This window comes from Dasypus novemcinctus, chromosome 18, assembly GCF_030445035.2.
Source record: "Dasypus novemcinctus isolate mDasNov1 chromosome 18, mDasNov1.1.hap2, whole genome shotgun sequence".
NCBI classification, from domain to species: domain Eukaryota; kingdom Metazoa; phylum Chordata; class Mammalia; order Cingulata; family Dasypodidae; genus Dasypus; species Dasypus novemcinctus.
In genome coordinates this window covers 52616119-52638536 of record NC_080690.1, presented here as the reverse complement: position 1 = coordinate 52638536, position 22418 = coordinate 52616119, and the positions used below count along the sequence as shown (strand labels likewise).

The 22418-nt window shown below is 37.8% G+C and overlaps 1 protein-coding gene across 3 annotated transcripts in view; it reads right to left on the bottom strand.

Annotated features, from left to right (window-relative positions):
• The window catches only part of LSM14A (LSM14A mRNA processing body assembly factor), a 74382-nt gene that overhangs the window by 5588 nt on the left and 46376 nt on the right, over positions 1–22418 (bottom strand). For all 3 annotated transcript variants that reach the window (XM_004450277.4, XM_071209208.1, XM_004450279.4), the window contains one exon: positions 6118–6349. In XM_004450277.4, the coding sequence (XP_004450334.1) occupies positions 6118–6349 (232 nt within the window). The remainder of the gene's footprint in view (positions 1–6117; positions 6350–22418) is intronic.

The following is a 22418-nucleotide window of genomic DNA, read 5'->3' as shown; positions in this document are numbered from 1 at the left end:
CATTAGGTGGCTCTGGGAACCCATCCTGGGACCTTCCAGAGTGGAAGAGAGGCAATCATTCTCTTGCGTCACCTCAACTCCCTAGTTCATTGCGTCTCATTGTCTCTTCTCTGTGTCTCTTTTTGTTGTGCCATCTTGCTGCATCAGCTCTCCATGTGGGCGGCACCTCTCCTGGGTAGGTTGTACTCCACAGGGCTACACCCCTTGTGCGGGGGCACTCTTTGCATGTGGCAGCACTTCATGTGGGCCAGCTCACCACACGGGCCAGGAGGCCCTTGGGTATCGAACCCTGGACCTCCTACATGGTAGGCAGAAGCTCGAACCATTGAGCCACATCTGCTTCCCCCTGTGAGATCTTAATTAGAGCATTCCTAGAGTGGGCTGGATGTCCTTGGGAAGATTAAGCTCCTAGCCCTTGTAAGGGATGTTTCAAGATGAGGTTTATGATTTGGCCAGGAAGTTGGATCTCTCAAATGTCTTCCAACTAAGAGTTTAGAAATCTTTTAAAAGGTGTATTTGAGATAAAACTATGGAAATCCCTTTCCAAAAATGTAAAAATTGAGGGTTTAAAAGGTTTAGTCACTTGACTGAGGTCCTACTAGCAATGATTATATAATTCTCGTCTGACTCCAAGTCTAATTTTAATCTTTCTCAAATTAAGCTCAGTGTGGTCTTCAACAAGGAGTTGCCATAGATTTTTGCATTCAAAGTAGTCTAAAGACAGACTAAAGGTCTGAAGACCAATCAGTGGGTTATTGTGGTATTTGGTAGGGATATTTCAATGAAGTGAATGTGATGATGATTTCAATGAAGTGAATGTGATATTTCAATGAAATGAATGTGAATGTGATGATGAATCATCATGGATGCCTCAACTGCCTGGGAGATCAGAGTAGTATACCATTATACCAATGGCCAACACAAATCATTGGGAGGCAGAGCTGATATGATGGGAATGATAATGAAGTTGGTGTGAAGAAGGCCAAGCTGATGGCAGGATACAAAGTTAGAGAAGACAGAGAAATATAATGTGGTAGTTGCTGAGAGCAGGGAGAGGGAAGAAGAGATGTGATGTGGGGCATTTTTGGGACTTGGAGTTGTCCTAAATGATACTGCAGGGACAGATGCCAGATATTATGTATGCTGCCATAACCCACCGAATGTACTGGGGAAGAGTGTAAACTACAATGTAAACTATTATCCATGAGGTGCAGCATTGCTCCAAAATGTATTCACCAAATGCAATGAATGTGCCACAATGATGAAAGAGGTTGTTGATGTGGGAGGAGTGGGGGTGGGGGTGGGGTGTGAGGTATATGGGAACCTCATATTTTTTAAAGTAAAATTTTTTGGGATCTATGTGTCTTTAAAAAAATACAAAAAAAAAAAAAAAGAAAAAAGAAAAAAAAGAAACATAATGTGGAAACATACAAAGTCCAAGCTGAAACACAGCACAGAAGCTATTAGTGGACATGCTCACTGTGGCAGTTTGAGATTTATGGATTCCAAAAAGAGATTATGTTTGTAAATGGATCTGTTCCTCTGGGTGGGATACCCCTTTGATCATATTAAATTCAGAGGTTTTACTTTACTTTATTAAATCAAGATTAGGGCTTTGATTCAACCACATCATTAGAGTGTGACAGTGTTGAGTCTCAACCCCTTGGTGGGCTGATAAAACAGACTAACACAGGAAGTAGATACACAAAGAAGAAAGAGGAAGCGAGACAGCTCATTAGACATAGCAGAGGCCCTAAGAAGAGAGATGAGCCTGATAGTCTACAGTTGACCTTGTGAAGAGAACAGAGCAGTTGGGAAGCCCTGAAAGATGAGCTCTATACCATCCTACAGCTGAGATAGGAAGAAGATGGGACCACAGAGCCTCAAAAGAGGAAGGCTGAACCCTTGCAGACATTGCCAGATATCTTGCATCAACACATGGGAACAGACTTTGGGTGAGAAAGTACCACTTACGGTACCTTGAGCTGGACTCTTTAGGGCCTTGGAACAGTAAGCATCTACCCGGGATAAACACCCTTCATAAAAGCCAACAAGAAAGGGGTACCTTGCATTAGCACCACTTTGGCTGACTAATACACACACAGTGTGGGGAAAGGGGAAATGAGGAGGGGAGAGAAAGAGGGAGACAGGGAGGAGGCATAGACAGAGAGAAACGAAGTTGAGAAAAAGAAGGAAAGCACTGTGTTTTGAAAAACAGAAAAAGGTGAGTTTTGAAAAAGAAGGGATAATTGGAAATAAAAAATATAAGAAATACAGTGTCAGCAAGTACAGGGAAATATGCACAGTTCAAGACACCAGAGCGGGGAAAGGATATGGTTCAAGCAGATGAGCACCTGTTTCCCACATGGGAGGTCCTGGGTTCAGTTCCCGGTGCCTCCTAAAAACACAAACACAAACCGAAACACAAAACCAACTCAGAGGAGTGGATGTGGCTCAGTGGTCGAGCCTGGGAGAGTGGGAAGGTGTGAACTAGAACCTTTTAAAAAGGTTATGTGACGATACAAACCAAAATAATATATATGCTTTCTGATTCTGGAATTCTAATTACAAGAATTTATTGCATGGGATATAAATTATGGAGCACCTGTGACAAAATACTATGCAGCCATTAAAAATTGCTGGAAAAAAATTAGACTATATTAAAATTGGCTTAAGCATGTTGTTTATGATAATAAAAATTGTTACATTAAATACAATGACTATTTAGGAAAAAATTATGCTGTAGAATAACTGGTTATTGTGGAAAAATGGCTTTCGTATATTGTTAAATGGAATAAATGTATGAACCCAATTTGGCTTAAAAAAACATAGAAGAGATAATGCTATTGCTGTGTGGTAAGACTATAGAAGATTAAAAAATATATATATATTTAAGCAACAGAATGTGAATATTTCACAAAACTGTAGAGACTATAATCTATACTATACTGAAATAACAACATTTTGTGGAGACCATAGTATTTTCATATGAAACTTTGAGGCTTTTTGGTTTACATATATTTTATGTTTTTTTTAAAGGATGGAATGTGTACGCTATGATTAAAACAAAGTTTACTTCAGTATGTTAATTATATCAACATATTTATTGAAATGCTATGTATTTTAATGTTATACCTGCCACTTTTTCTTAAAGCACATTCTTTTCATCTGCCAGTGCCATTGCCAAAACTTTGTTTTTAAATTGTTGTACATTTACTATTACTTTTAAAGTATTATGTTGCCATCACTTAGTGTATAAAATGTATAACTGCCAATTCAATGTAACTATTATTTATTTTTAAATGAAAGACATTTGAATTATTATACTCTTTCCTTATCCTCTTTCCCGACGTACATAAAAACTGTCCTGAGTTTGAGTTGTAACTGCCAGTAGATGACCCAGTCTTGAAGGAACCACTTATCAGTTGCCAGTCTTTTTTGCTCATGTTAAAAGCAACTTACAAATGTTCAGGTTTTGTATCTAATCTCTGATTGTTAAAATGTTTATAAAGCTTATTTTTACCAAAGAGATACAATTCATTAAGATAAAGTACTGTAGAATAAACTGTTTTATAACAACAACAAAAAATAAAATTTAGTAAAAGGGAAAAAGGATATTAAAAGTTTTGATTTATATATTAATTAGTATATTATGCCAAATGTTAAGATATTTTTAACATGGCCTGAAACCCTTATGCAAATACATATATGACTTAAATTTTTCCTTTGCTTTCTTGGTTTCTACTTTAGAAATAATTTATTCATTATTAAACAATTATGCCTTTAGTGCTTACTTGTACCAGGCACTTTTACAGATCCAAGAAACATCAAAGACCTTGTCCTCATGAGCTTATATGCTATAGATGCTATAGAGAAGAAAGACAAAGAATATACAAATACACATAATTTCAGGCAGTTAAGTAGCACTGAAGAAAAATAAAATCAGTATAAACAAATACTGAGTTGCCTCTGCAACTCTGTGTGTGTGTGAGAGAGAGATAGAGAGAGAACACATCAAAGTACAAACAAGAGCATGAATACTTTGGGAGCAAACTGACCATTCCAGGTAAAAGAAAATGGATGCAAGTGCAAAGGATCTGAGACAGGAATAAGTTGGGAACTAAACAAGAGGAAGAAAGCCCCAGAGTGAACAAAGGAAAGGGCAACCCCCCTGGCAACAAGGACTACAATGGCAGGTGGAAAGGCAGGTGGATCATGAAGTACCTTTATAAGCTATCTTGAGGAACATGTATTGTTTTTATAAAGAAAAACGTATCAAAAGTATTAGGGAAAAAACTGCAAGTTGGGTGGGGTTATCAGTTTCAAATACTGCAGAGGAATTAAGGGCATGTATTTGTGAAGATTATAAATTTTGTAAGCAAGAGACCACTGGCTACCTTAAGAGCAGTAAAAATGATAAGCAAGAGACATTGTAGAGTTTCTGAGACAGTGTCCCAGCTAGGAAAGGATTTTTGCAAGTTAGAAAAGTCTTGGAGTTGCATTAGGACGCTATGGCTAGAGCACCTTAGCTAATGACTGGAGGCTAATTTTCAAGTATCAAAGGCATAAAAACCAAAAGTAACAAACTGCCGTCAAAAGCCAGGAACAATGATCCTTCCAGAGAGATCTTAACAATGGCTAGTTTAAAATACTGGAAATGAAATTTCTGTCAGTAGGTCTGTTTCTAGCGACTCTGCTATCCTCGGAAGACCTCTTAACAAGGGATTTTGAATTTTTTTGAGATTAATTATATACCCTCACTTCCACCCTAAAAATCAATAATTAGGATAGTAACACTGACTTGCTTTACAGACTCCTTTAAGGATGTAAATTATACATGTAAGCGTACTATATGGGACTATAAAAGCCTTTAGGAGTAATTCTCCAATGTCAACACATGAAATTTAAGACCACAGTGAAGTAAGAAAACCAGTGAAAATATATTGAGTTTTCCACAGAAGTAAATGACAAGCATTTACGAGAGGTTCAAAAGTTAGCGCCATTCCTACTAAGCTATGTGACCTTGGACAAATTACTTAATATTTCTATGGTTATTTCATTTGTAAAATGGGGATAATAATATAAACTATCTCAAAAGTTGATAGGACATTTAAACGAGTTAAGATGTTAAAAATGGCACATGCTAAATCCTAAATAACTATACCTGTTAGTTTCTCTTATATGTAAAGGCTATGTCCTAGTTCCTACTCTTCTGGTATTAAAGTCTATTTTGCAATATGAAAAATAGAAGTGGTAATTTATATCGTCTTTTCTTTTAATAGTGCTTTATTTAGCCTGCCCCCGCTCCCTGCAAAACAAAGACATAAATGTATTTTTTAAAGGAGGAGAAAAGAAAAAAAGAAATGACCCCAATTCTGTTTCTAATAAGTGGGGTATGGGGGTGGGACAGAGGGTACTTGGGGGGTACTTTAGTTCATGAAATCAAAAGTCTCAGAACTATGGTTCTATAATAAAAAGAATATATTTCTTTATCTTATTTTCTTCTGTTGAAAAAAAAAGCTTTTAAAATGTTAGTCTCATTAGCCAAGAAGTTAAAGTGCCTTAAAATTATACAATATAAATAAAGAGTGGATGTGACTTAAGTAGTTGAGCGTCTACCTCCCACATGGGAGGTCCCAGGTTTGGTTCCAGGGAGATTTAGGTGCCTCCTAAAGAAGACAATGAGCAGACTTCGAGCAAAAAACAGTGAGAAGACAATGAGGGAAAAAAAAAAGAGCAGCCAACAAGCAAAAACAAGCAAAAAAAAACCTCAAACCAACAAGTAGGGAGTAGATGTGGTTCAAGCAGCTGAGTGCCCACCTTCCACATGGGAGGCCCTGGTTTTGGTTCCAGTGCCTCCTAAAGAAAAAATAACACAACCCCCCTGGGCAGACAACAAGCAAAATCAAGAAGCAAAAAAAAAAAAACAAAAAACAAAACAATGAGCAAATAACAATAAGCAGATAGACAAGGGAGTCATCCGGGTGGGCAGGGGTGGAGAATTATAGCAACATTCTAAACAGAAAAGTCAAAATGGATGTTATTCAAAGGCCCTCAAAGAAATTCACCCCAAAGAGATTACTGGATGCCAACACCAAGGCATATAACAATACCTACCCTATATTCAAAATCTGCAAACTCTCTGCCGCCACGACCTCCTCTAAATCCACCACGAAATCCTCTAGGGGTGGTAAAGTTACCACCTCTGCCGCCACCACGCCCTCTGCCACCACGGAAACCAAGGCCGCCTCTGCCTCTGTACCCTCCACGGCCACGGTTTGGACGAAGTGGGATTCCAAATGTTTCAGCATTTAACCTTCTTTCTTCAGCCCAGGTTGGTCTGCGTTCTCTATTATAAGAACAAAGGTCTTCAACAAATCAGGTTTAAAAGAACATTCCTTAGCAAAAATATGTAGGACTTATTCCCAAATTAAGGTTAAGTAATTCCTAAAGATCAAATGAGAACAATCATCTTGTCTCAAGTCATCAGGAGCTACCCACGGGTTATAAGCTAAATATGTTTCTCTAAGATTCTGTTAAACTTCATGTGAATATTAGGACTAGAGTCTATTCTTGCAAATACAGTTAATAAACATAACAGACAAAATATAACGGGAATTCAGATAAAATTGAGATTGTCAGTTGACTTCATGCTCCACTTAGCTCCAGTGGAAGAAAGGGCAAAGCCAAGGGAAACCCAGTCTCAGGAAGCTAATGGAGGGTGAGTTCCGTAGTCCTCAGTATGTTCCTAGCCTAATCTCTGTGCCAATCAATCCAGCATGTGTCTGAATTGCTGCTGCTTTCCTCCACCCAGATAATCATAGGACTCAGAATCATCCCCATGCATGTTTAAATATGAAATAGACAATCACCAAGAGGTAGCACCAAACTGAAACCAGTTCAGAGAGACTTTAGATTGGGCAGCAGAACTTCTGGAAACTTCAGCTTGCTATGCTAGGTCTTTTAATTACCCTCACAATAATTGGACACATTCACTTTCTCTGAAATATGGCAGATTTTTACTGTATCAGCAAACTTTACAGAAATATTAGCACTTTTTGCTTTGATCTCACTTGAATGGCAATGCAGAGGGTTGAAGAAGGTCTTAGATATTAGATGAATGTTTTTCTTAAAAATTTTTTTGTGGTAAATGTATACAATGCAGTTTCCATTTTAACCATATCACATGTACAATTCAATGATACTAGTTATATTCAGTGTTGAGCTACCATCACAACCATCCAAGCTTTGGTTTTAATTACTAATTTTCCAAACGTGAATGCAGTACCTCTAAACAAAAGTATATGGTTGGATGCAGCAAAAGCAGTGCTGAGAGGGACATTTGTAGCTATAAATGTTTACATTAAAAAAGGAGAGGTCCTACTCTGATCATGATGGTGGAGAGAGAAACTTTGAACTGGCAAAAACATCTTTCTCAAAGCTCCAGAAAACAGTGCTACAGTAATAGGTCACATGTTGAATCAAGAAAAAGGTTACTTAAAAGCAGTACGATCTCCTGGAGCCTGGGCTGGTCATTCTTCCATCCCATGTGGGTCCCTGGTCCTGATTCCAGAGGGAACATAGTAACCTTTGTGTACATATTTGGAAAATAAATGTCTAACTCAATATATCTGCTGGTGGCCCAAGGGACCTGCTGTTTCAGAACCTGTCCTATATGTAATGTTGCTCAGGGAATTCTACAGAATATTGTGAGAGAGGCAATAGAACATGCAGCCTGGGGCAAGGGATTGGTGGCTGCAGGACATACAAGTGCAGTGCCCAGGACCATGAGGAAACTGTTTTCTAAGGAAAAGGAGACTTTTAAAATCAAGTAAAGGGGAATTCCTAGAGGCACATATATATCACCAAGATAAGATATACATATGTAAAGGATCAGAGGTTGGCTCCTATGCTTTGGCCTGGAGCTACTTTCTAACTTCATAGTATGGATAAGTCCTGAAGGACAGCAGCTGAAATAGGTCAATCAGTAAAGACCGGGGAAGGGTGTTTTCCTTTTTTTTTTTTAAATTTTAAAATTTTTGTTGCTTTTTCACCCTCAAGGAAAGCTCTTTCATAACACTAACTGGATATAAGTTTAAGAAGCAGATGACTCAGAGTCAAAATTCCAGTGACAATATATTAAAATATAAAAATGTTCAGGTTTCAATGAAGGATTTAAAAAACACACAAAGAAAGAGGAAGTGATGGGTCAAGCAAAGACAAAGATTAAAGCATTAGATACCATTAATGAAGAGAATCAGACCTGGGACACACAGGACAAAGGTTAAAAAAAGACAGATGGACAAAAAGAAATAGCAACAGAGACATGTATATTATGAAAAGGGATCAATCAGAGCTAAAGATTACTGAAAAAGAAATTAAGAAGAGTCAAATATTGAATATGACAACTGAAATTCAGCCTGAGGGGCAGAAAGAAACAGGAATGGAGAAAAGTGGAGAGATCTGAGGAACCTATGGGACATCATCAAGTGTACCAATATACACAGGTGGGGAATCCTGGGAGGAGAGAAAGGCACATAGAGAATATTCAAAGAAATAATAGTTCAAAAATTCCCAATTTTAATGAAGACATGAATATACACATCTAAGATGCTCAAGGAACTCCAAACAAGATATTCTCAAACAGAACCCACACAGTACCACATTATCAAAGGTCAAATGCCAAAGATAGAGAATTCTTCCTTTTTATCTTATTTATTTTTTTGATAGAGAATTCTGAAAGTCATGAGAGAAATGTACAAGGCTATTAAGATTAATGGCCAGTTTCTCATAGGAAATCATGAAGACAAGAAGGTAATGGGATGACATATTTAAAATGCTGAAAGCAAAAAACTGCCAACCAAGAAATCTATACCCAATAAAATTGTTTTAAAAATGAGTGAGAAATTAAGACATTTCCAGATTGAAAAAAAAAAGCTGAGGGAGTTTGTAAAAAAATGCTAAAGAGTAGACCTGCAGGTTGAAACAGACTGAAGGCACATGAAGAGAAATGGATCTCAGTAAGGGTAACGACAGGGGTAGATACAAATATGAGTATTTTTGGTTTAAAACTCCATTTTTAAAAATTACTTCCTACAGAAGCTAAAAGGCAAATACATAAAATGGCATGATAAAGCAGTGGTTTTGGACTAAAAATGTATAAACATGTAATTGTGACAAGAGCTAGATAATATAAGAACATAGTTCATAAATATTACTTAAGTTAAATTGATATGAAAGCAAATGAGATTCTTATAGATTTAGAATGTTAAATTTAAGCCCCAGGGTAATTAGTAAGAAAATATTGGAGAATAATATGCAAACTCACAGAGTCAGAAATTAGAGCAAAGGTTTCCAGGAACCCTTGGAATCCCTATGCAAAATGAACGTAGGGTTTCTATATGAGGGGATGGGAAAGTTTTAGTAATGGAAGGTGGTAAATTAACACAACAGTGTAAATATGAATAATATCACTGAATGGTAAGCTTTGGGGTGATTGAGATGGGAAAGTTTTATGTTGTGTATATGTTCCTACAAGTAAAAAAGAACAAAAGAACAAAAAGAGAGATGACAATTAAATGTATTATGTGATCCTGGATAGGATCTAAATATGGGAGAGAATGGCCCAAAAGGACATTTTGGGGATTGTGACAGTTTGAATTTTGTGAATCCTTAAAGGCAAAAGGTTTGGTTTTTAAAAGATTTATTATTATTATTTATTTATTTCTCTCCCCTTTCCTCCTCCCCACTGTCTGCTCTCTGTGTCCATTTGCCGTGTGTTCTTCTGTGACCGCTTCTATCCTTATCAGCAGCACCAGGAATCTGTGTTTCTTTTTGTTGCGTCATCTTGTTGTATCAGCAGCGCCATCTTGGGCAGGCTGCACTTTCTTTCCTGCCGGGCAGCTCTCCTCATGGGGCGCACTCCTTGGGCATGGAACTCCCCTACGTGGGGGACACCCCTGTGTGGCAGGGTACTCCTTGAGCGCATCAGTACTGCGCATGGACCAGCTCCACACAGGTCAAGGAGGCCAGGGGTTTGAACCGCTGACCTCTCATGTGGTAGGCGGACACCCTATCCATTGGGCCAAGTCCGCTTCCCAAAAGGTTTGGTTTTAAACTAATCCATTCCTTTGGGTGTGAGACTCATTTGACTGGATTACGCCGGTGGGGTGGGTTTCATGTTGAGTCCCTGCCCCCTTGCTCCGTCTGATATAAAAAGACTCACTCAGACAGGTAGAAGAAAAAGGAAGCCAGCATATTTGATTCTGCAATGAGAGAGAGAAAAAGGATTGCTTAAGCACAAAGCCCCCAAGAGGATGGGCCCATGGAGCAGCTTGAGACCTGAAATTGGGAAGAAAATAGCAGCTGAGCCTGAGAAAGGAAGCCTGGCAGGGAAGGCAGGACAAGGCAGAGACAGTCCACCATTTTCAACACATGGCAGCGGACTTGAGTGAGAAAGCACCTCCTATGGTGCCCTGTGTTGGACTTTTCACAGCCTTGGCACTGTAAGCTTTTACCCCAAATAAATACCCTTTTTAAAAGCAAACACATTTCTGGTACTTTGCAATGGCAGCCCTTTGGCAAACTAAAACAGGAACATATATGAAAAAACTAAAAAAAAAACCAGACAATAAACTTTGTATCAATGATAAATTTCCTGAATTTCATAAATGCACTCAAGGTGGTTACATAATTGAATATCCTTTTGCCAAGGAACTGAACAGTAACATTAAATGTTAAGGTGTATGATGTAAACAACTTACACTCCAGTGTTCCAAAAACGAACTCATAGACAGATAGATGGGACAGATAGAATGATACAGCAAATACGGCAAAAGGCTAAAATTGTTGGATCTGTGTCTCTGGGGGACCAGGGGTATACTGGAGTTCTCTAGTGTGGGGTATATATTATTTTTGCAAACTGCTGAGTTAGTCTGAAAGTATTTCAAAACAAGAAGTTAAAAAACAAGAGCAACTCAAATAATGTGAACAGAAGGAAGGAAATAAAAAGATTAGAGATGAAATAGAGAATTAAAAATACATAGGAAACTAAATGTTGGTTATTTGAAAAGATAATAAAATTGAAAAATCTTTAGCTAGACACAAAGAAAAAAAGAGAGGATATAAATAATGAAATCAGAAAGGGTGGAGACATAACATTACTATCTGTTCACAAAAAATAAAAAGGAAATCAGAAAGGGTGGAGACATAACATTACTATCTATTCACCAAAAATAAAAAGGATTATAAAAATACATAATGAACATGTGTATGCCAACAAATTAGGTAACAGATTAAGTGGACAAGTTCCTAGAAACACACAAACTACCTATACTGACTTTAGAAGATCTCAGCAGACTTTAAACAAGTAAACAGATTGAATCAGTAGTCAAAAACCTCACAGACCAGATGGCTGCATATGTGAATTTTGCCAACCATTCCAAGAAGAATTAAAACCAATCTTGCTCAAACTCTTCCAAAACCCTGACCACTTCCTAACTCATTCTATGAGGCCAGCATCACTCTAATACCAAAGCCAGATAAAGATACCACAAGAAAAGAAAATTGTATCCATAATCCTTATGAAGAGAGATGTAAAAATCGTCACCGATATACTAGCACACTGGGGAAGTGGATGTGACTCAAATAGTTGGTTGCCTGGCTACCACATGGGAGATCCCAGGTTCAGTTCCTGATGCCTCCTAAAGATGATGAGAAGACAGTGAGCTGACGTGATGGACTGGTGAGGCAAGTTGATGCCATGAAGAGATATAACAAGAGATACAACAAGCAGGGAGTGGATTTGACTCAAGGGATTGGGCGCCTCCCTTCCACATGGGAGGTCTCAGGACAGTGAGCACAAAACAATGAGGGGGTGTGGTAAGAGGAAAAATAAATAAATAAAATAAATCTTAAGAAAAATAAATACTAGCTCACTGGTGATACCTTCAGGGAAACTGGCGGACTAGAGAATTCCAGGACTCAGTCTTTCCACCAAAACAACTATTAGAAAGGAACTGGTGATGGCTGCATAACACTGATTATACACTTTGGATAGATAATCTAGTATGTGAATATCTAAAAAAAAAGCTGCCTAAAAATAAATGTGCAAAATTAGTCAGAGAGGAATGGATTTGGCTCAAGCAGTTGAGCACCCGCTTCCCACAAGGGAGGCCCCAGGTTCAGTTCCTGGTACCTCCTAAAAAGAAAAAACAAATGAAAAAACAACTCGGGAGCTGATGTGGCTCAGTGGTTGAGTATCAGCTTCCCACATAGGAGGTCCTGGGTTCAATCTACAGCCCTGGATACCTCTAAAAAAAAAAAGAAAAGAAAAGAATAGTCAGAAACAGCAGCTATGTATGGCCAGGGAAATATAGAGAGGATTGAGAAGTGAAGAATTTTCTTGTTTGTTTTTTGTTCATTATTATTACTACTGAAATAATGAAAATGCTCTAATAATGACTGAAGTGATGAATGCACAACAATGTGATCATACCAAATACCACTGACTGCACACTTTGGATGAATTGTATACTTAATCAATATGCATCAATAAATTTGTTGTTTAAAAAATACAGAAAATACCAATGAAGAAGAACATGTGCATGTACTAGAAAAAAATTTTTCAATGATCTTAACAATGCTAAAGGAGATGAAGGAAAGTAGAGAGCAAGAACTATGGGACATTAGGAAAACAATGAATGAACAATATGACAGTCTAAGAATAGATACAGGAATTTTAAAAAGTAACCAAACAGAACTACAGGACTTGAAGAACACAATAACTTTAATGAAAAATGCCCAGGAGGGTATCAAGAGCAGAAAGGAATTGACAGAAGAAACAATCAGTGAACCTGAAGATGAAGCACTCAAAATGAGTCAGGCTAAGGAGAAGAAAGAAAAGAAATAGATAATAAAAGCAAAAATAGCATAAGACATCTATGTGTGAGCATAAAGAACAACATGGAAGCCTACATAAAAAAGTAACAGAGCTTATGGGAATGAAAGACAAAATGGATGAGATTAAAAATACATTGGAGGGGATGCAGACTTGGCCCGATGGATAAGGGCGTCCGCCTACCACATGGTAGGTCCGCGGTTCAAACCCCAGGCCTCCCTGACCTGTGTGGAGCTGGCCCATGCACAGTGCTGATGCACGGAAGGAGTGCCGTGCCAAGCAGGGGTGTCCCCATGCGCAAGGAGTGTGCCCAGTAAGGAGAGCCACCCAGCGTGAAAGAAAGTACAGCCTGCCCAGGAATGGCGCCACACACACATGGAGAGCTGACGCAAAAAGATGACGCTCCAAAAAGAAACACAGATTCTCAGTGCTGCTGACAAGGATAGAAGCGGTCACAGAAGAACACACAGTGAATGGACACAGAAAAGCAGACAACTGGGGGGAGGGTGGATGGGGAAGGGGAGAGAAATAAATTTAAAAAAATCTTAAAAAAAAAAAATACATTAGAGGGAAGTGGACTTGGCCCAATGGATAGAACATCTGCCTACCACATGGGAGGTCTGTGGTTCAAATCCCCAGCCTCCTTGACCTGTGTGGAGCTGGCCCATGCACACTGTTGATGCACACAAGGAGTGCTGTGCCATGCAGGGGTGTTCCTGGTGTAGGGGAGCCCCATGTGCAAGGAGTGTGTCCCGTAAGGAGAGCCGCCCAGGGCGAAAGAAAGTGCAGCCTGCCCAAGAATGGTCCCGCACACATGGAGAGCTGACACAGCAAGATGGCGCAACAAAAAGAAACAGATTCCTGGTGCCTCTGATAAGGATAGAAGTGGTCACAGAAGAACACACAGAGAATGGACACAGAGGGCAGACACCTGGGGGAAGGGATGGGAAAGGGGAAAGAAATAAAAAAAAATAAATCTTAAAAAAAAAAAACACAAAAAACATTAGAGGGGAGCAGATATGGCTCAAGCAGTTAAGCGCCTGCTTCCCACATGGGTGATCTCGGGTTTGGTTCCTGGTGCCGCCTTAAAAACAAACAAAAAGAAACAACAAGCAAAACAAACCAAAAAACCAACTCAGGGGAGTGGCTGAGCGTCAGTTTCCCACAAATGAGGAAGTCCCGGGTTCAATCCTTGGCCCCTGGTACCTCAAAAAAAACCACAAAAAACACAAACAAACAAAAAAATGAAGAGGCATACAATAGCAGATTTGAATTAGTTAAGGAGAGATTTAGTTAACTGGAAGAGGAAGCATTAGAACTTGACAAGATGAGAAACAAGAGAAAAGAATGAGAAAAATTGTACAGGCTCTCAGATATTTGAATGTTAGTGTGAAACACAAACACATGTATTAATAGGGGTTCCAGAGAGAGAAAAGAACAGAAAGAATACATGAGGAAATAATGACTGAAAAATTTTCCAACCCTTATTAAAGACATGAATATAAATATTGACAAAAGACAAACAGAATAAATCAAAACAGACCTAGTCTGAGATACCTACTGTTTACAATGTCAAATACCAGAGATAAAGAGAGGATCTGAGAACAGCAAAGAGAAAAACAATGCATCATTTACATGGGAGCCCCAATAAGACCAAGTGCTGCTCTCTGAGAAATCAGAGGTGAGAAGGCAGTGGTATATCTAAAAGAAAAATACCTCCTAGCCAAGAGTTCTTTATCATGTCCTTCAGAAATGAAAGTGAATTTAAAGCCTTCACAGATGAACAAAAACTGAGATTTTTTTTTTTAATGAAGAGAACCAGACCTATGAGAGATACTGAAAGGTGTGTTATAGCCTGAAAGGAAAAGACAAGGGCGAAAGGCTTGGAGAAGAGTGCAGAAATGATGATTATAAAAGTAAGAGTAACTGAAATGGTTAAAAGACCGCCAACACTAAGATATGACAAAAGAAAGCCAAGGGATAAAATGGACAGAGGAGATAAGGCCTTTACAGTAGTACATTGAATGTAAATGGACTGAACTCCCCAATCAAAAGACACAGACTGAAAGAATGGATAAAAAATAAGAGCCATCTATTTGATGTCTTCAAGAAACTCACCTTAGACTCAAGGACACACAATCAGGCTGAAAGTGAAGGGATGCAAAAAGATATTCTACACAAATAATAATCAAAAAAGATCTGGAGTAGCGATACTAATATCTGACAAATTATATTTTAAATGAAAAACTGTCATAAGAGATGAAGAAAGTCACTATATAAAAAAGGGACAATTTACCAAGAAGAAATAACAATAATAAATATTTAGGCACCTAATTTAGGTACCCCAAAATACATAAGGTACACAATGGCAACCTGAAGGGAGAAATAGACGTCTCTAAAATAGTTGGAGACATCAACATACCACTCTCAGCATTGGATAGAACATCTGGTCAGATGATAAATAAGGACACACAGTTTGAATAATACGATAAATGAACTAGACCTAACAGACATTTATCAAACATTACATCCCAAAACAGCAGGATATACAGTATTCTGAAATGCTTATGGATCTTTCTCCAAGACAGACCATATATTGGGTAATAAGACAGATGTCAATAAATTTAAAGTTGGAAATTAAAAACAGGCAGAAAAAAAGAAAACCACAAATATTTGGAGACTAAACAATACTCAGTGGATCAAAGAAGAAATTACAAGAAACCAAAATCATATCAAGACGAGTGAAAAAGAGAATACAACATAAGAAACTTAGGGGATACATGAAGGCAGTGCTGAGAGGGGAATTTATAGCCCTCAGTACTTACATTAAAAAAGAAGAAAGAGAAATTAAATAATGAAACAAGTAAAGAAAATAAAAAGAAGAATGAAGAGCTAAAATCAAAGACCTGACTGCACACCTGGATGAAGCAGAAAAAGAACAGCAACACAATCCCAAAGCAAGCAGAAGGAAAGCTAAAATTAAGCTTAGAACAGAAATAAATGAAATGGAGACTAAAACCCAAAAGAATCCACAAAACTGTACTTCAAAAAGATAAAAAAAATCAACAAATGCAAATAAAATCAGAATGAGAATGGGGACATTACCATTGACCGAGAAGAAATAGTATGAACAACTGTATGTCCACAAATTAGACAACATAGATGAAATGGACAAATTTCTAGAAACCTATAAACAACTTACAGTGAACCTAGTAAGAAAGAGAAGACCTCAACAAACCAGTCAAAGAAAAGATATTGAAACGGTCATCAAAAACCTCCCCAAAATGGAAAGTCCAGCAGCAGATGGCTTCCCAGGTGAATTCTACCAATCATTTAAAGAAAATCTGGGGAAGCAGATGTGGCTCAAGTGATAAGGCCTCTGCCTCCGATATGGAAGGATCCGGGTTCAATCCCTGGGGCCTTCTGGTGAAAAAGAAGAGGAGAAAGCGTACCTGTGCAGTGAACCAGTGCCCACGTGGCAAGCTGAGTGCCCACGTGATGAGTACCTCTGTGGTGAGCCACATGCTTGTGCGAGTGCCCACATGGTGAGCCATGTATGCACGGCGAGTCGAGTGCCCACACAGCCAAGCTGAGTGCCTGTGCAGTGTGAACCAGTGCCCACATGAATGAGTCACACAGCAAGATGATGATGCAACAAAAGAGAGATGATAGGGGAAGAGTCAAGGTGAAGTGCAGTAGAGACCAGGAACTGAGGTAGAACAAGTGACAGGGAACCTCTCTCCACATCAGAGGTCCCAGGATTGAATCCTGGTGAATCCTAGAGGTGAAAGATGAGAAGACAAAAAGAGACACAGATATAGAAGATCACGCAGGGAATGGACAGACAGCAAAAAACAGTGGGGCGGGGGGAGGAGGGAAGGGAAAAAAGAAAAAAAGAAAGAAAGAAAATCTAACACCAACCTTGCTCAAACTCTTCCAAAAAATTGAACAGGAAAGAATGCTACTAAACTCATACAATGAAGCCAACATCGCCCTAGTACCAAAGCCAAATAAAGATACTATGAAAAATAAAATTATAGACCATTTTTTCTAATGAATATAGATGCAAAAATCCTCAACAAAACAGTTGTTAACTGGAATTGAAAAGCACATTAAAAAAAATTATACACTACAATCAAGTGGGTTTTATACCAATTATGCAATGGTAGTAAAACATAAGAAAATCAATCAGGGAAGTAGATGTGGCTCAAGTGATTGAGCTCCTGCCTACCACAAGAGGCCCTGGGTTTAGTTCCCGATGCCTCCTGGTGTCTCACGAGCAAGACAGTGAGCTGGCGTAATGGGCAGGTATAGTAAGCTGATGCAACAAATGACACAACAAGGAGACAAAAAGGAAAGACAATGAGAGATACAACAAAGCAGGGAGCTGAGGTGGCTCAAGCAATTGAACGCCCTGTCTTCCAGATTTGGTTCCTGGTGCCTCCTAAAGAGAAGACGAGCAGACACAGAGAGCACACATCAAACGGAAAAAGAGAGCAAAGAGCAAGTGCAAACAATGGGGGGGGGAAGGGGTTAAATAAAAAAATTAAAAAACAAAACAACCAGTGTAATACACCACTCATTAATAAATTGAAGAAGAAAAATCACAGGAAAAAAAATCACACTGAAGCAGAAAAGGCATTTGATGAACCACAACATCGTTTCTTGAAAAAAAAATTCTGGAAAATAGGAATAGAAAGAAACTTTCTCAATATGATAAAGTACATATATGAAAAACCCATATCTAACACTGTACTCAATGGTTAAAGACTGAAAGCTTTCCTCCTGAAACAGGGATCAAGACAAGGATACCCACTGTCATAAATGTTATTCAGTATTGTGCTAGAAAAGTTGTAGCTACAGCAATTAGGCAAGAAAAAGAAACAAAGGCACCCAAATAGAAGGTACTATATCAGTATTCAAGGTAAAAAAAAAAAAAGAATATGGTGTTTAGTTTTATGAGCTATGAATATGACTAAGCATTTTTTTCTTCATTAGTAAGGAAGGAAACATTGGGTCATGTCATTTAACCAATCTGTGCTCATTTATGTATCTTTCTGAACACTGGAGAAACAACCGAGTTTGGTTTTAGGATTAAATGAGATAAATGTGCCTGGACAGAATTTTTTCAGAATGCTTCCACAACTTGTTATGCTGCCTTATGTCTGTTATTTTAATTTCTGAAGTTGAAATATAGTTCACTTAATAAAAAAGAAAAGAGTCTAAGACAGTTAAGGGACATCATCACATGCGCCAATATATACATTATGAGATTCTCAAAAGAAGAAAGAAAGGGCAGAAGGAATAATCAAGAAAATAATGACAGAGACCTTCCCAAACATAGCAAAAGACATAAAAATGCACATCCAAGAAATTTAGAGAATACCAAATAGGATAAATATGAAGAAAAATACACCACATTATATACTGATTACACTATTAAAATCAAAAGGACAAGGAGAAAGTTCTGAAGGCTGCAAAAGAAAAGCAATGTGTTATTTACAAGGGAGTACGAATAATATTGAATGCCAATTTCTCAGCAGAAACCATGGAGGCAAGAAGGCAGTGGGTTAAAATACTTAAAATGCTGAAGAAAAACAACTGTCAGTCAAGAATTTTATATACAAGACTCTCAAAAATGAAAGAGAGATGAAGACATCCTCAGATAAACAAAAGCTGAGGGAGTACATCACCACTGGACCTGACCTATGCTAAAGAGAGTTCTTCAGACTGAAGGAAAGGACACTAGATAGTGGTTCTAAGCAGCATAAAGAAATAAAGACTTGTGGCAAAGGCAATCATTTGGGTAACTGTAAATGGTATTATTGTATTTTTTGGTATGTAGCTCCAATTCTTACTTCTTTCAGGTGTTATAATATGCAAAAGCATATAAAGTAATGATAAAACTATGGTTTTGGACACACGCTGTACAAAGATGTAAGTGGCAACAAGTACCCAAAAAAATGGTAGGGGAACAGACAAAGGGGTATAGGAAAAGTGTATGTGCATGCTATCGAAGTTAAAATTGGTATGAAACCAATTAGAACTGTTATATATTTAGGATGTTAAACTTCAACCCCATGATAACCACAAGTTAAAACAGTAACAAAAAATATATCCAGATAATAAGGAGAAGGCATTCAATATGGTAAAAGACAAAAAAATAAATAAATAGAAAAGTAGACTTTAGTTAGGGACAAAAGAAATATAAAACTAGAAAGGCTAAACAGCAAATGGCAGAAGAAAGCCCTGTATTATCAGTAGTTACCTTATAAATGTAAATGGAATAAACTCTCCAGTCAAAAGGCAAAGATTGGCAGAATGGATAAAAAAGCAAGACTCAACTATATGCTATATGCATATGCTATCTGCTGTCAAACATAAAGTAGGCTGAAGTGAAAGGATGGAAAAAACTATACCATGCAAGTAGTAATTGAGAGAGGGCTGGGGTGGCTATACTAACATTGGATAAAATAGACTTTAAGTAAAAAATAATTACAAGGGACAAAGATGGTCATTACATATTGATAAAGGAGACAATTCAACAGGAAGCTATCACAATCATAAATATATTTGTACCTAACAGCAGGGCCCCAAAATACATGAAGCAAATACATGAAGTTTTGAAGGAAGAAATTGATGATTCTACATTAATAGTAGGATACTTTAACATACAACTCTCAATAATGGATATAACATCTAGTCAGAAGATAAATAAGGAATTATAGGACTTGAAGGATATACTAAATCAACTTGACCTCACGGACATACATAGAACATTGCACCCAGCAAAAACAGAACACACATTCTTCTCAAGTGTACACAGATCATTCTCTGGGATAAACTACATGCTGGGTCACAAAAACATATCTCGATAAACTAAAAAATACTGAAATCATACACTGTATATTCTCTGACTACCATGGGATGAAGCTAGAAATCAACAATGGAGGGAGAAACAGAAAACCCACAAATATGTGGAAATGAAACAACATATTGAAACAAACATGAGTCTGAAAGGAAATTAGAAGAGAAATTAGGAAATATCTTGAGGCAAATGAAAGGAAAATAAAATTTAGGGGATGCAGCAAAGGCAGTGCTGAGAGGGAAATTTATAGCTCTTAAATGCTTCCATTAAAAAAGAAGACTTCAAATCAGAGACCTAATCTCAAAACTGTAAGAACAAGAAAAAAGGAGCAAACTTAAGATGGAGGTGAAGGACAACCACCACACCATGGAGCCTAGAGTGATTACAACTGAAAATGGGAGGATTGCATCCAGCATCCAGGTGGAATCTGAGCCTCCTCTTGACATAAAGGTGCAATGGACACAACCAATCCAGTGTCCACATAGAAGAGGTGGCATTGGATTGGGAAAAGTGGACATAATGGACAAAGGGTATGGGGAAAGGCAGGAAGAGATGAGAGGTGGAGGCGTCTTCGGGACATGGAGCTGCCCTGGATGGTGCTTCAGAGGTAATCACCGGACATTGTAAATCCTCACAGGGCCTACATGATGGAATAGAGGAGAGCATGGGCCATGATGTGAACCAATGTATATGAGGTGCAGAGGTGCCCAAAGATGTACTTACCAAATCCAATGGATGTGTCATGATGATGGGAACGAGTGTTGTTGGGGGGGGGGGGAGAGGGGGGGTGGGGGGGTGGGGTTGAATGGGACCTCACATATATATTTTTAATGTAATATTATTACAAAGTCAATAAAAAATAAAAAAAAAATAAAAAAAAAAAAATAAATAAATAAAGACAAAAAAATAAAAAAGAAAAAAAAAAAAAAAAAAAAAAAAAAAAAAAAAAAAAAAGGAGCAAACTAAACCCAAAAGGAGAAGAAAGGAAATAAAGATTAGAGCAGAGATAAACGAAATAGAAAACAAACCAAAAATAAAGATGAAAAACAAAACCAAAAGTTGGTTATTTGAAAAAAATCAAAATTGACAACCTTTAGCTAGACCCAAAAAGAGAGGAAAAATAATGAAAATCAGAAACAAGAAGGGGGACATTACTACCAATCCCACTGAAATAAAAGGACTGTAAGAGAACACTTTGAGTAACTACTAGGTTGGTGCAAAAGTAACTGCGATTTTGCACTGTTGAAATTTGCTGTATGATATATTCTTAAATAAATGTGGTTATGTTATACATCATTTTAATGTGCATGTTTCACTATTTTTTTTTAATGACTTGTTACTTGCTGTTTGTATTTATTTTAGACTATGGAAACGACATTTGACAAAAAGCAAATTCAAGCGATTTTCTTATTTGAGTTCAAAATGGGTCATAAAGCAGCAGCGACAACTTACAACATCAACACATTTGGCCAGGAGCTGCTAAAAAATGTACAGTGCAGTGGTGGTTCAAAGTTTTGCAAAAGAGACAAAAGCCTTGAAGATGAGGAGCATAGTGGCCAGTCATCTGAAGTTGACAATGACCAATTGAGAGCAATCATCAAAGCTGATCCTCTTAAACTACATGAGAAGTTGTCAAAGAACTCAACATTGACCATTCTACAGTCCCTCAGCATTTGAAGCAAATTGCAAAGGTAAAAAAGCTAAGTGGGTGTCTCGTGAACTGATCAAAAATTTTAAAAAAAACTGTCATTTTACAGTGTCATCTTCTCTTATTCTACACAACATACCATTTCTTGATCAGACTGTGACATGTGATGAAAAGTGGATTTTATATAACCGCTGATGACCAGCTCAGTGGTTGTACTAAGAAGAAGCTCCAAAGCACTTTCCAAAGCCAAACTTGCACTAAAAAATGGTCATGGTCACTGTTGGGTGGTCTGCTGCCGGTCTGATCCACTACAGCTTTCTGAATCCTGGCAAAACCATTATATCTGAGAGGTATGCTCAGCAAATTGATGAGATGCACCGAAAACTGCAAACCCTGCAGCCAGCAGTGGTCAACAGAAAGGGCCCAATTCTTTTCCACAATGACACCTGACCACGTCGCACAACCACTGCTTCAAAAGTTGAACCAATTGGGCTATGAAGTTTTGCCTCATCTGCCGTATTCACCTGACCTCTTGCCAACCCACCACCACTTCTTCAAGCATCTCGACAACATTTTGCAAGGAAAATGCTTCCACAACCAGGAGGGTGCAGAAAATGCTTTTTTTCCAAAAGTTCATCAAATTCTGAAGTACGAATTTTTATGCCACAGGAATAAACAAACTTATTTCTCACTGGCAAAAATGTGTTGATTGTAATGGTTCCTATTTTGATTAATAAAGATATATTTGAGCCAAGTTATAATGATTTAAAATTCATGGTCTGAAACTGCAATTCCTTTTACACCAATCTAATATGATACTATGAACAAATGACTTCTTAAACTTTACACCCAAAGCTCAAGCAACAAAAGAATAAGTATATAAATGGGACCTCATCAAAATAAAAACTTTTGTTCCTCAAAGGACTTTATCATAAAAGTAAAATGACACCATACACACAACAGGAGAATCTTTGGAAACCACAAAGCCAGTACAGGATTACTAC